General features: G+C 37.8%; 2 protein-coding genes across 3 annotated transcripts in view; both read left to right on the top strand.

Annotated features, from left to right (window-relative positions):
• The window catches only part of LOC107563963 (gastrula zinc finger protein XlCGF57.1-like), a 9,760-nt gene extending 2,757 nt beyond the window's left edge, over positions 1-7,003 (top strand). For both annotated transcript variants that reach the window (XM_016248933.1, XM_016248934.1), the window contains exons 2-3: positions 4,177-4,294; positions 5,104-7,003. In XM_016248933.1, coding sequence (XP_016104419.1) covers positions 5,164-6,846 — 1,683 coding nt within the window. In that variant the 5' untranslated portion in view covers positions 4,177-4,294; positions 5,104-5,163 and the 3' untranslated portion in view covers positions 6,847-7,003. The remainder of the gene's footprint in view (positions 1-4,176; positions 4,295-5,103) is intronic.
• LOC107563973 (protein NLRC5-like) overlaps positions 1-15,553 on the top strand; it is a 93,301-nt gene that overhangs the window by 31,963 nt on the left and 45,785 nt on the right. The window lies entirely within an intron of this gene.

Genomic DNA, 15,553 nt, shown 5'->3' with positions numbered 1-15,553 from the left:
AATAAATGTTGCTCCATCTTAAAGCAGGTGATGGAAATTTACTACTAATCACAGAACCAGCTTTACTGACAAGATGTGCATGACAATCACATTCGATTAATCATGCAGCCCTACAAGCTATGCAAAACTGCGTTCATAATTGCAGACCGATTTAATCGTGCGATTTATGAAATGAAGAAATCGTTCTGCGATTATAAAAGATGTTTGCGTAGCTTGTCAGTGAACTACGGCTCTGTGTAGTAAATGCTACTCCATCTGAAAGCAGTGAAAATACCACATTTATTAACATGTTTTTACTCCAAACTCACTCATAACGTCAATCGAGTGTTTGAAATAAACCCCTCTGTGAGATGATGTGGCTTCTTACACAGAATAAGGCATGCATATTTCATAGTATTCTAAGCACTGTAGGGCTGCACGATATATCGTTCAGCATCGATATTGTGATATGCGCATCCGCCATAGTCACATGTGCAATGTTTAGTATACTGATCGTTATATTTATACTGATTGTTTTCTTTGAACATACAGACATATGTCTACACCGGACGTGACACGCCCAGTGCTGCAACAGCTAAAGTCTGTCTACACTAGTTCTTCATAAAACTTGGCAGCAGTTTACTGTCGGGGATTTCTCGTGTCGTGCCACGCCGCATCTAGTGTAGACAGCATTATAATGGGTTCTATAGTATTTTGTTGCTTCGCGCTGCGCTGCTCGTGTCTGGTTTACGCAGATGCAGCACACAAACACCGAATGCCGTTCACTTCCGCGTCTATTTGTGCCTGAAATTACACATACGCACGAAATTGTCAAAATGCATGTCTCTGCAAGTATCCTTGTAAACACAGTTGCTTATGGTTTAGGTAAAGGTAAACAGTGACAAAGAAAATGGATGTGTAACAGTATATTGGTTCACAGCAGTTTAATGTTCCTGAAGCTTTCTGTGTCATGAATGTTAATCAAACAACAAAACAGAGAAAAATCACTTTTGTAACTTTAACATATTTATTAGATTTAATTTAATTTATTTTCTATGCTGATTTACTCACCTACAAAATCACCCCAATCATTGATCCCCCCCCCCAAATAGAGCTATTCAAGTCTAGTTTTTTTTGTCTTCATATCGCACAAAAACAAAATATCGCAGTGTGAGTTTTTTTTCCAATATCATGCAGCCCCACTAAGCAGTGATAAAGGCTATGTCGATTAGCATTGCATTATGATATACTTTATTATGATGAAAATTATAATAAGATGAACTCGGATAAACCATATATTGTTTTGAACATACAGATCTGAGTCGTGTGTTTATTAGTCATGTTGAATCAATGAAAGCAGTTAAATCTTCTGTTTATTCAGCAACCGCTATAGGGATTTCCTGGATTTCTTGTACAGGGCGTATTTGGAGTTTCAGCATGAAAGCGACCTCTGGCCTTCGGATGAAGATTTACTACTGATCACAGAACCGTGCTTCACTGAAAGATGCGCATGACAATCGCAGCTTTTGCCTAATTGCAATTGCAATTTAATTTTGATTAATTGTGCAGCCCTAGCATCCATTAGGGCTTTTAGTCCAAAAGTGCACATACTTGGAGAAATATTATTGACTCATTTACTTAATATTAGAGATTTTGGGTATTTTCATAACAGTAGAGAGTGTTTACATGAGAAATGCTAAGCAGTTAGAGCGATTAGCTGGATACTAAAGGCCACAAATAAAATATTTCAACATTGTATGACCACATTAGATTGCAACCATAATATATTACTAGTGCTGTCAAAATTAGCTCGTTAACGCAGGCAATTCATTTTTTCAGTTTAACGCGTTAAAAATATTTAACGCCGTTAATGCAGGGGTTGGTCACTGCACTCACAGCTGTTGTTTCGGTCTCTTTTTTTCCTTGAGAAAATACTGTAAAAAATACAGTTATTTAGTCGCAAAACGTCTTTACGAGCACATCAAATGGGAGACATTTCAGACATGCACATGCATCCAACTTAACTTCAGCACCAGGCACAAGTCAAACAAGCGCGGAAACAGTACTGTGCTCGCAGCATGTGCCACCGTGCGCTGTAGCCGGTATCATTTCATATCAAAGCGTGAAATAAACTGTGCATGCAATGTTGTGGTCAGTTAAGTTATGAAGTTACCAAAAAGGCGATTAAAGCTGCCTTAAAACTGTGCATGTATGTAATATATCATAGTTGAGTCACATGTAAGAACATGTCTCTGAAATGGTTTTAAAAACTGGAGCAGCCAGCACCCTCATCTAACACTCGACTCAACTTGCCAGTTCATTAGTAGAGACTTTAAGACCTGTAGTGGGTCAGAAAAGGTAAAGAGAATTGAGAGAAAATACAATGCGTGTCAGATATGCATCATGTTCAGCAGCGACAGCTCTTAAAGAAATAGCAGTCAAAACAACCTAATAACCAGCTGCTGTGATGTCTGTTAATCAAAGGTGGGAAAAAGAGGAAATCAATAACTTTTATAGCTTTAATTAAGGATTCATCTATATTTAATTTAGAATTTAGTGTTTGATAACTTCAATTTCAATTCTGATGAAGGGCACAGGTAAATATGACATTTATTATAATGGGTTTATGTGAAGATTGTTTTAAATTAACTTAAATTAAAGTTATTTTTTAAAGTCTAATAAATGTTAAAATTGATAGCTCTCAATTATACTGTAATGTTGAATCGCTAGTCGATAGTTTAAAAATTAGGAGGGAAAACAATTTTATAGAGACATCAGTAGTATCGGTATCAGAGACTGGCCTTCAGTCATAAAAAAAGATGCCAAATATACTTTGTTGTTTGTACATTCATTTGAAGATTGAATGTGAAATTATTGCAATATAAAAGTGTATTTTTAAAACTTTAATGTTAGGTGGGATTAATCGGGATTAATTTCAGAAAAAAATTAATTTTTTTTTATTTTTTTTTTTAATCGATTTACAGCACTAGTTATTACACACTTGATGGTGGTTTAAAGTGAATTTTGAGTAACAGCATAGTGTGAATCTCATAAATTGTCTAATGTAGCATGATGCTAATTGTAGCTCTAATGCATCAGTTACCCTGCTTTCACTATATTTTATGAAGTAAGACAATGTTTTGTTTGGGCCAGGAGACATTGTTACCAGTGTTTTATTTATTTATTTATTTTTTGACAACACTACTACACTGAGGCAAAGGGATAAGAACACTTCTCTCGCAAGGTTCACCTGTCTTCGAATGCTGCGTTCAAGTCCTCCTGGGACGTTCGTACTTACGAGTTGACAAGTCGTAATTACGACGTCAGGTGCGTTCAAGTCAGTTTAGTCGGCACAAGAAAATTTTAATAAATTACAAGAAAATACAACAGGGTCTGCATTATTTTACTTGGATTTCAGCTGCTTAACAAGAACATGACCAATTTAAATTTGTAGGACAACTAAACTATCAATTTAAACAAAAATTTACCGTCAACTACAGACGTTGCATCCATCGATTTCTGCCATGTTTCTCATTGACACGCCCCCAACTCGGAAACTCGGGGCTTAAAGAAAATTTCGAGTTTCCCACTCGTAATAACGACTTTGTGGTGGCGTTCATGTGAATTCAACTCGTAAATACGATCTATCCGACATGACTTGAACGCACCATAAAAAACAACTGTCTCAGCTCCTGCAGCCTTGTTCTCACTCAACTTCAAGACCAAACCTATTTTCCTTTTGATAGAGGGCAATGCTAACATGGGAGGACCAATGCTTCCAGACAAATAAAAAAAATATTTTTTTTACAGGAAAATTAGTTTTGCAAAACTTTCTTCCTACTGACAGCATGTCATTATAAGTGTGAAATTTTGTCATGATATTATGAATTATCAGTAAATCTTTGTTGCCCCCCTCCCTGAGGGCCTCTGTTACTTTGTTCCACTATTACCCCTTGTCCGACGCCCCTGACTTTGATGAATGTTTATTATGATTATGGTAAGAGACTATATGAGAGAGCAGAAGTATGTTACGTATGCATAAACGAAACAAACATTTGTCAAATGCAGAATTTGTTCATTGTCCAGAAGTAATGATAAAAACAATAAAATGCACTTCATGTTACTTTAGATTTGAGAATAATAAAGATGGAGTGAAGTTAAATTACTTGGCTATTAAACTTCTCCATCTTTTTTCAGTGGGAGGCGGTAAAGCGCCTAAAGCTGGTCTGCCAACTGCCAATAAACAGAAGAGAATAAGACAACGTCACCACTAGCACCCTCACACTCACTTTTTCTCAGCATTGAGTCTTCTGAGGTAAGTTGAGCTGTTCAGTCACTGTGTTTCGTATTGTATTTCTACAATCCAAAAACGACTATTTAAGTAACATGTTTGAGGTCATTTCTGTATCGTTTTCCCTTCGAGTAAACCACCATTTGTGTCTTTTCTGGCATCTGCTCACTGAAACAACAGTGTGAGGATCTAATGTTAAATTCACTAATGAGCGTCTTTGTGTTTTTGTGCTGGTATGAATTATAGTTTCGGTGTTTGGAATGATAATATGACTGTCAAACCTGGATTTGGGAATTTCATATTTTATTATTTTGCATTTGACATGTACCTTTGTGTAATAAATCAGTTTTAGTTACTTTACGTTGTTAAATTAAAATATGTATTGGAAGGGTTAGTGCTAAAATATTTCATATTGAGTCTGCAAATTAAATAAGACTTTTTAAATCCATCACAAGCTGGAAACATTAAAATAATGCCCTGTCAATGCTCTGTTGTGTGAACTACTTGTATGTTATTAGAAAAGCGAGCTATATTCATAATGATATATTACTACTATATGGACAATGTTTAGCTTAAATTATTGTACTGTATTTTTACAACTACTGTAAAGATGGGTGCCATTTGTATTTGTTTTGATGTTTTATTGGTTTAACAATGTTTTATTGATGTCTTACTCATCTCAGTTTGTGAGGAATAATAGTTTAACAGTATAATAATAGGAATTTTTGGCATATATTTCCTGTCTCAAATAGTCTGTTTCTACCACAAACACTTAAAGGGATATTTCACCCAAAAATGAAAATTACCTGATGACTTTTTATCTTTAATTTTAGACCTGATGGAGGAGAAAGAGGAAGGTAAATAACCAAATTAGGTGGAAGAGAAACATCATCATGTCAAAACTGAAGAAATCGTTTTGTTGCTCACTGAAAAGAAGAGCCAAAGAATCTTTCACCTGCCCTCAGTGTGGAAAGAGTTTCCCATCCAAAAAAAGTCTTAAACCTCACATGAAAATCCACACTGGAGAGAAACCGCACACATGTGATCAGTGCAGGAAGAGTTTTGCACGAGCAGACACACTTAAATTACATCTGCATTCTCATTCTGGAGAAGGACCGTTTAACTCTGATCAATGTGGCAAAAAAAATCTTAGGGCAGAAAACCTGAAGAGGCACCTGAAAGTTCATACAAAGAAGAAGCTTCACGTGTGTTCTCTGTGTGGAAAGAGTTTTACCCGGCTGGATAATTTAAAATTACACTGGAAAAGACACAACGGTGTGAAGGATCACATTTGCTTTGATTGTGGGAGGAGCTTTACTAGATCTGATGCATTGAAAGGGCACCAAAGAGTTCACACTGGAGAAAAACCTTACAAGTGTTCACACTGTGACAAGAGATTCAGTCAGACTGGGACTCTGAAAATACATGTGAGGACCCACACTGGAGAGAAGCCTTACAAATGTGATCAATGTGGTAAATGTTTTACACAAAAAGGAAGCTTTAATGATCACCTGAAAATCCACACTGGAGAGAAGCCTTACAAATGTGATCAATGTGGTAAATGTTTTACACAAAAAGGAAGCTTTAATGATCACCTGAAAATCCACACTGGAGAGAAGCCGCACACATGTGATCAGTGCGGGAAGAGTTTTGCACAAACAAAAACTCTTAAATTACATCTGCGTTCTCATTCTGGAGAAAGACCATATAACTGTGATCAGTGTGGCAAAAAATTTCTTCGGCCACAAAACCTGAAGAGGCACCTGAATGTTCATACAAAGCAGAAACCTTGCATTTGTTTGTGTGGAAAGAGTTTTTCTCGAATGGATTATTTAAAATTACACCAGAGAAGTCACAGTGGTGCAAAGGATCATATGTGCTTTGATTGTGGAAACACTTATACAACAGCAGCTGTATTGAATCGGCACCAGAGAATTCACACTGGAGAAAAACCTTACAAGTGTTCACACTGTGACATGAGATTCAGTCAGACTGGAAATCTGAAGAATCATGAGATGATCCACACCGGAGAGAAGCCGCACACGTGTGTTCAGTGCGGGAATAGTTTTACACTAAAAGGAGCCCTTAAGTCACACATGAAAATCCACACTGGAGAGAAACCATACTCATGTGATCAGTGCGGGAAGAGTTTCAGACATGCATACACTCTTAAAATACATCTGCGTTCTCACTCTGGAGAAAGACCATATAACTGTGATCAATGTGGTAAAAAATTTCCTAGGGCAGAACACCTGAAGGTCCACCTGAAAGTCCATACAAAGGAGAAGCCTTACATGTGTTCTTCATGTGGAAAGAGTTTTAGTCAGCTGGGTAATTTAAAAATTCACCAGAAAAGACACAGTGGTGTGAAGGATCACATGTGCTTTGAATGTGGGAAGACCTTTACTGCAGCTGTGACATTGAGAAAGCACCAGAGATTTCACACTGGAGAAAAAACACATGAGAAGGCCCAAAGTGGAGAGAAGCCTTTTACATGTGATCAGTGTGGGAAAAGTTTCACTCAGTTAGGATCGCTACACCGTCATACTAAAAACAGCTGTCTGAAATTAAAGTAGTTCAAGCTCATTTAAAGTGTGTTGCTGCGTCCTCACCAAATATGACCCAATAACACATTGAGTAATAAAAGCTCTCTTTCATATAAATCTGTCCCAACCAGCCTCATTAAAACATCATTAGTATAAGTTGTTACATTGAACAAATTTCATCTTTAAGACCAGCTTCAAGAAATATTTATACAAATATTTTCTGCAGGAAAGCTGATGTTTTTTTTTGGTTTTGGTTTTTGGTTTGGACTAAAGCTGAATGTAATTATTGTGGACAGAGTTTCACATGGACATAATGTCTGAAAATTCATCTGTATTTTCACTCTGGTCTTTCATCAGATTTTTGTAGTTGCTTAAGCAATTAATTTATTAAATCAATTTCTTATGTTATCAACTTTTAATTGACAGTTTAACTAACATTTTCAGCGTCATTGCTTTAATGTTTTCTGGTGTCTGCTGATTGAAAAAAAAAGGTTTAAAAAGGTGTCATCATTGCCAGTTTCACATTCAAAAGAGAAAGAATTTAATAATCTAATTTCTTTATTGATAGTTATTAGAAAATGTAACCATATTTCATAAGAAAATATTATGCTGTTGTATGGTAATTGTAGCATTTAATAAAACTTTTCGATGATGATGGTTTTTTGCTGATGATCATGTGTAAGGTTTGTTTAAGGATTGAGAGTATTAACAGAGCTGCTAAAAAGCTTCAATAGTTCCTGTTTTTTTTTTCCTGTTGATTATGCTGATTTGTTTTAATCACCTGTAATCTGCCACTTTAAAGGGGTCATATTACATTGCTAAAAAGAACATTATTTTGTGTATTTGGTGTAATGCAATGTGTTTATGCGTGTCACGAATCCGGTCCGTGGTCTTCCGTCTGCTCGCCACCAGAGGTCGCCTTCTGATTACATTGACTCTCACACCACACAAGCTGTTGCACATCACCCTGGACTACATTTCCCATGCTCCATTGCACTGAATGGACTCACCTGCAGCCAATCACACACACTATATAACAACCACTCAAATCCTTCTCTAATCGCAGAGTATTGTCTGCGTTTACCACTCTCCTAGTGATAGCAACTTTACGGAGCCATTCCGTGTTTCTGGAGTTTAGTTCCAGTCAGTCCTGTTAGTTTCCTGGTTAACCTGTGTCTTGATTCTAGCCTGGTTTACCTCGTCCTGTCTGATCTCTGCCTGCCTGATTATCACCTGTCTGTTGGATTACCCGTTTGCCTTGCCCCCTGGATCACTTTCTCTGCCAATCGACCCCTGTCTGTTTACTGGACTGCTCGTGTGTCTTGCCTGTACCATACCTGTTTGCTGGTGTTCGACCCTGCCTGTGTTTTGACCGTGTATATGAATAAAAGCTTGCATATGGATCAGCACACCTCTCGTCTTGTTCACCCTGTTACAATGCGGTTTAAGGTAAAAAAAAAACACATTATTTTCCACAATGTATATTATTGTTGCTCCTCTATGCCCCGCCTTTCTGAAACGCATTGATTTTTACAAAGCTCATAGTTCAGAAAAGCGAGGTGTGCTCTGACTGGCCAGCGTAAACATAAAACCATGTCTGCATTTGTGATCGGAGAAACGACAAACAACAAGCGCTACTCTACACTGCTTAAAACTTGCGTTTGAATCATCAGTGGCAAATTATTTAAATATGTAAACGTACTTACAGACTGTGAGTCAGAAGTGCCAGACTGTCCTTGCAAAGTTGGAACTGCCCCACTTTATAGAAACAGACACCGGCATTGTAGGCTACTCTCACAGGAAACAGTCCTCGTCCTCCGCAAAATGCACTGCACACATCTGATTATTTGGGTTGAACTGTTCCGGAACAGTGTTGAACCACTGATTTCTAGTTGTGTCCTCTTTTGGAAGGCCAAACAAAGTAGTTTCGCTTTCACAACGAAACACACACCGTCTCCACAACATGGCGGCGGCAACAGTGAGAATAAAAGTTACACCTTCTTTCTTTGCGTGAACATTTGGGCGGCGTTATGCAAATCTTCCCACATAGTGAGGTAGGTATGTGGGGGCGTGTTAGAACGAGCCGTTTTAGGTAGGCGTGGTTGACTCTTAACTTTTATAAAGAATATCTCTTTGGATTTGAGACTTTATTCTTTGCAACTTTACAGATCTTCTTTATGCACCAAGAGCTTGTAACACTCCAAAGAGAAAGGAAAACTTGAAATGGCATCATATGACCCCTTTAAGCTAATTTTTATTTGTCATCAGAATGAAACAAACCACACCATCCATATAAATCAGCATTTCATTGTATTTTGTGATAAACCGTGTTTCATTCAACAAAAAAAAAAGATAATAAAAACAGTGGACAAAAACTGGTATGACTAGGTAAGTGAAGTTTAGTTAAAGTGACGTGTTATTTGTTTTACAAATCATTTCTGTTTTTGTTTTTTTCCCTACTTTAAAAAATATATATATTTTTATTGTGGTTATGTATAATATTTTTCTATATTACTTTGTTCATATGTCCATACTGAACATAAAATAATGAAAATATATCAAATCATTTTAAAATTAGGAAAAAGTCATAACATTTTAGAAAATAAAATAAAGCCTCAGATAAACAACAACGCATGACATATCAAACCGTATCATTTATTTAAGCTCTCAGAGTATTGTATGGTCTGACCTGAATTTACTGGGACGTCTACTCCTGGGAAGACTGGTGTCTGTCTTGAATGTATTCCACTTGTGAATAATCCTCCTCACTTCCTATGTTAAAAGTAAGGGTGTCCATAGTTAGGTCCTGACTTGAAATGTAGAGGAGATACAGCTTTTTCCGTGGCAGCTCCTAGACTATGGAATGAGCTTCCACTGTCCTTAAAAAACATCTCCTACTCTAGGGTAATTTCAAAGGATGTTAAAAAGGCATTTATTTTCTTTAGCTTTTAATAATGTGTTGTATAATTGTATGTATTTGGGTTTTATGTTTGTCGTCTTCTTTTTTTTTCACGTATACAGCACTTTGGTGCAAATTGTGGTTTTTGAAAGTGCTTTAGAAATAAAGTTGAGTTGAGGTCACCCATTTTGGCTGAGTACTGAGTTGTACTGAGTTTGTACAGCGGGACATTAAATTATTTCGATCCGTAAACAAAAACTTCTAGCTTAACATCACTTTCTCTTCAGTTAGGCATGCCAAATCCCTCCGAGATCATATTTACTCTCATAGCTGTAATAATTCAATAAAGAGATCGATAAACGAACAAGTCAGTCAGTAAAACGGAATGACCGATATTTTTTTCAATTCCGCGAGCGTGCAGCTGTCTGGAAGACGCCGTTAACATATTACACCTCCTTTGCGTGCTCCAGTTCAGACAGCTCAAATGTAGACGTGTGGCAAGCACCACAAATTTTCCCTGCGAAAACATGAAAACATCTCAACTTTTCAGAATGCCGCAAGTACAACTTCAATACAAAGCAGCAGGGTGGTCTTGTTTTTACTCATAGCTGACCTTGACAGATTGAAGAAATGAGCCTGAAAAAGATTTGCATGTCAAAAAATGTGAATCTGTTACGCAAAACGTATGTAACCGGCATGGACCAATCCCTGGTGAAAAAAACAGCATATGCTGGTTAGGTAGGTTTTGAAGCTTGGATGCTGGTTTAAGCTGGTCATGAGCTGGTCCTGAGTTGGAGGGACCAGCTCAAACCAGCATCCAAGCTTCAAAACCTACCTAACCAGCATATGCAGTTTTTTTTAACAGGGATGGCAGTTTGTAGGGGTTTAACAGCCGTTGCAAACTTTTGGAGCAACCTAAATAAACTCCAAACAGACTTTTTGTCCAGATTTCAGAAGGACATCATTTGTTTGTTCATCAGTTTCACATATCGAAGTATATCAGGACCTTAACACATTTAAGTAAGACAGTTGTCTGATATTTCATTTAAACTTGTTCTTTGTTTGTAAATCAAGAGAGATTTGTCTCCAAAACTTTGTGTCCATGAACTTATCAATTAATCTTGTTAGGCTACTTATTTTATCAACAACTTTATTTCTTTTGAATGTGCTTGTACCAAGAATAATTTCATAACGTTTGTTATCTGAGCAATGATTACATATATCATGACTACCTTTGGGGCTTTCTGTGTTTTAAATATTTTAAATGCGTAATAAATTCTATTTTACCCCCAAACACAACTGAGATTGAATGAGGTGTCTGGGATTGCAGTGGAATTGTCTGCCTAAATTTGTAACTGTTTTAATCTTGATATCCAGTATCACAGACCCAGTAGCTTCTGAGGATATGGCAAGAGTACTGTAAATGAAGAATTACTAATCAATCGTCTTGTGATCGCTGCTGATCACATTTGGTTTCAGTTAAGGTGCATAGCAATATTAATCTAACAGATGAAACGAGTTAAAATAGAGAATCAGTTAGAAGAGAAAATCCTGAAGTATTAGAGAAATGTAGCACAACGCTCATGAAATATTCCCAAGCTATTGCTTGGCAAAGAAGAGGATATGCAATGCATTATTAAATATCTATCTGATGATGCTCAGAACTGAGGTGACGCTGACCTCTGTTGGTGAAAATGAGTTATTGGTTGTGGTTATGACATGACAAGTCTGCAATATTATCGGATCTTTAAAAAGCTGGAGCATAGACATTAAGCTGATGTATAAAATAATATTTCTAAAGACGTTTTTATTTGACACCGTTTTTATACTTGACCCTCAAAGTGGTACAAATGAAATGAAAGAAGCCAAACAGACATGCAAGAAAATTGGTATGATAGTTTGTTTTAAAAAGTTATTTAGTGTGTTTAGCTCCAAAACACTAATAATGGTAAATTAGCATAGTTGGTGTTGCTTACAAGCATCATAAATGCACTGCATTTGTGAAAAAATAAGTTTTTTTTTTTCCAAATGAGAGCAAAGTTATGGGGAAGTCGTGGCCTAATGGTTAGAGAGTCATGACTACCTTTGGGGCTTTCTGTGTTTTAAATATTTTAAATGCCTAATAAATTATATTTTACCCCCAAACACAACTCCGGTCCAGCAGGAATTGTAGGTGGGGGGAGTGAATAACCAGCGCTCTCTTCCACCTTCAATACCACGACTGAGGTGCCCTTGAGCAAGGCACCGAACCCCCAACTGCTCCCAGGGCGCCGCAGCATAAATGGCTGCCCACTGCTCCGGGTGTGTGTTCACGGTGTGTGTGTGTGTGTGTGTGTGTGTGTGCGCGCGCACTTAGGATGGGTTAAATGCAGAGCACTAATTCCTAGTATGGGTAACCATACTTGGCCACATGACACTTCACTTCACTTCACAAATATGTATTGAAGAGAAGATTGTGTGGACCACAAGTGGAAACCTGGCACAATCCAACATTCATTTCAGGAGGATGGTTCCAGCTGTGGTGTTTTTGTGATGCTGGTAAATGAGGAGGAACATTCACAACTGCATTTAATAGTTCCAACACTTTCTAAAAAAATCTAACAACATGTCCTATTTTTCTTCCAGATTCAATGTGAGTTATGCCAGAGGTGGTTTCATGTACAGTGCCTCAACATAAGAACAACCATGGATTTGTGATTTTGTTTTTGTAAGCTATTCAGTCAGACGAGCTTACGCGGAAAGTGTGTTTAAATTGTATAGTAAATTGTATGTGTATTGTATTAGATATGTTACGAAAATACTTTTAACTTTTTTAGTATTCCGTTTGTTTCATATTGCTGTGGGGCTTGGTGTCTTCTGCGGGCCTTTTATGAGAAAGCAGTTTTTAAAAAAACACACTTGCATTTGTAAGGGAGAAATCATTGTGACATTTGATATTTTTATCGTTTTATTTAGTAAACTTATTATTTAGTATCTACAAAATGCTTAAAAGACCTATAATGGTTCTCTCCTAATTAGGATGCAAGAATTCTAAAAAATAGTAGTTTATCTGGCCTGGGAAACTTGTTAGATACAGCACAATGCATGTGGACTGCAGCAACAAGTTTTGGAGCTATTTGTTCCACCATAATATTTTTTGAGCTGTATATATAACTGCATTTCACAGTCAACTAAATGCAATAAATATGCCAATCCCCATAGTGTGTTCTTTGGAGGGTGCTTAATAACATTCAGGTGGTTTGGGGTTAACTTGGGTAACCACTGAAATGTAATCAAAACTTTAAGGTGCAGCTGGGATCATGCAGGACCTTTAGCACCTTTTACGTGGAAAGCGCCATGTCATACAAACACAGCCAAGTTTTCCTAAAAATTCAAATAGCCAAGTTCGTTTGAGGTTTAATGCTTAGCAGTAGTATTTGCACTTAGTGTAAATAGCATATCACTAAAAAATGCTGCTATTTGCACTTAGTGTAAATAGCCTCTATCACTATTTACACTTAGTGCAAATAGCCGCTGCCTAATAAAGATGTAAATAATAATAGCATAAAAATAATGAAAGAAAAAGAAACCGAGAACCTGTATGCAAATTAGAAAAAACAATTAACAATACAATTTGTTCACAGTATAAAGATGCAGTGCAAGTAACAAAGTGACCATTTTGAAGTGTCAAGTAGTGATAAGCGTCAGTGTAAAGTCTAGTGTTTAAATTGTCCATGATCAGTCTAATGCGTTATGAGGTGAGCGTATGATTTTCCAGCAGGTTAAAGTGCAGAGTGCCATTGAACAGGCTGAATTTACCCTGATGATACAGGTGGAAGTGGGTTTTGACTATTTATCAGTCTAATGGCCTGGGGATATAAACTGTTCTGGAGTCTGGATGTTCTGGCCGCAGTGCTCCAGCACCACTTGCCAGACTTCATTAGGGTGAAGAAATTGTGGATTGGATGGGTGGTATCCTTGATGATGTTGCAAGCCCATTTGCAGATCCTTTTAGATGTCCTGCAGTGAGGGGAGATCTGTGCCTGTGACTTCGCAGGCCAGCTTTATCACCCTCTGTAGTGCGTTTATGTCATGTGTTGTGCTGTTGCCAAACCACACAGCAAGGCAGCAAGTTAGCACACTCTCCACAATGCATCTGTAGAAGTTATGGAGTATTTGTGATGACATGCCAAACTTCCTTAGTCTCCTCAGGAAGTACATTCTTTGATTGGCCTTCATTACTAGTTTGAATTGTGTTCTCTGTCCACAGATGTGTAGACCAAGGAACTTATATCTGCCCACTCTCTCAGCCTCAGTATCTCTGATCAGTAGAGGCTGACAGACACGCTCACTCCTCCTCATGTCCACAACCATCTCCTTGGTCTTGCTGATGTTCAGTGTGAGATTGTTAGCTTTACATCATGTGACCAGTTCAGACACTTCTTTCCGGTATGCGCTTTCTCATCATTGTATGCAATAAGACCAATGACTGTGGTGTCATCTGCAAATTTTATGATGACGTTGTTGGGATGGGTAGCAGCACAGTCATGCGTCTACACTACAGCATCGGGCTGAGTGCACAGACCTGAGGAGTGCCTGTGTTCATAATGATGGTGCTGGAGGAGTGTTTTCTGAGGCGGGAATGTTGAAGTCTACTGGTGAGGAAGCTCAGTATCCAGTTACACAGCGCAGAAGGCAGGTCCAGGCTATGCAGCTTGTTTATGAGTTTTGAGAAGATGATAGTGTTGAATTCCAAACTGTAATTAAGGAAAAGCAGTCTGGCATAGCGGTTCAGGGCTTCAAAATGTGCAGAAAAGAGGTTGAGCTCATCGGGCAGAGCTATTTGCAGATGATCGGTCTTTGTAGTCTGTGATGTGTGTTAGGCCTTGCCACATTTCCCTGGAGTCATGTGCAACATCTGACTGTAGGATGCTTTGGCAGATTTAATGCATTGGTGAACATCATATATGGACTTTTTGAAGGCTTCAGAGTCCCCAGATTTAAATGGCGAGCGAGCACGTAAAATGTGCAAATGGTCTTTTGTGGTATGATATTGTCTATGCACGTGCTGATATACACTGTAACAGTTGATGCATATTCATCAGTATTGACTGTGGAGTCCTGTTGTTATTGCTGATGTTCTGAATACATCCCACTACATGCAAAACAGTCTTTCAGTGTTTGTTCGGTTGTCTTAGACCACACTCTGATGGTTTTAATTTCTAGACCACACTGTTTCCGCTTCTGTTTCTAAGTTGGGTATAAAAAAAGTGGGCTTTGATTTGTAAATGCCCTTTAACTTTGTATATACATGATCCAGTGTGTTCTGTTCTCTAGTAGGCAGGGTTCCCACGCTTCTTGAAAGTACTTGAATTTTCAGACATATGGATTCAAGGCCTGGAAAGTAGAAAACTTGGTCCTTGAAAGTGCTTGAATTAAATTTGAAATACATTTTGTTTATGCAGGGATTTAAAGGGTCATATGATGCTGCTAAAAATAACATTATTTTGTGTATTTGGTGTAATGAAATGTTTATGCGGTTTAAAGTTCAAAAAACACATTATTTTCCACATACTGTACATTATTGTTTCTCCTCTATGCCCCGCCTTTTTGAAACGCGTCGATTTTTACAAAGCTCATCGGTCTGAAAAGTTAGGTGTGCTTTGATTGGCCAGCTATCAAATGCGTTGTGATTGGCCGAATACCTCAAGCGTGAGACGGGAATGTTATGCCCCTCACCATACTGTTGATGCCGTGTCCCGGCCGGAGCGACGAGACAAAACATTAAAACCCATTACAAACGAGGCATTTGTTGCATCCAGTGGGGACATAATTACTGATTATAATGACTTATACTGT

Source organism: Sinocyclocheilus grahami, unplaced genomic scaffold (genome assembly GCF_001515645.1).
Source record: "Sinocyclocheilus grahami isolate Dianchi unplaced genomic scaffold, SAMN03320097.WGS_v1.1 scaffold900.1, whole genome shotgun sequence".
Taxonomy (NCBI): Eukaryota; Metazoa; Chordata; class Actinopteri; order Cypriniformes; family Cyprinidae; genus Sinocyclocheilus; species Sinocyclocheilus grahami.
Note: the sequence above shows the minus strand (reverse complement) of the source record. Positions and strands in the feature narration are given on the sequence as shown.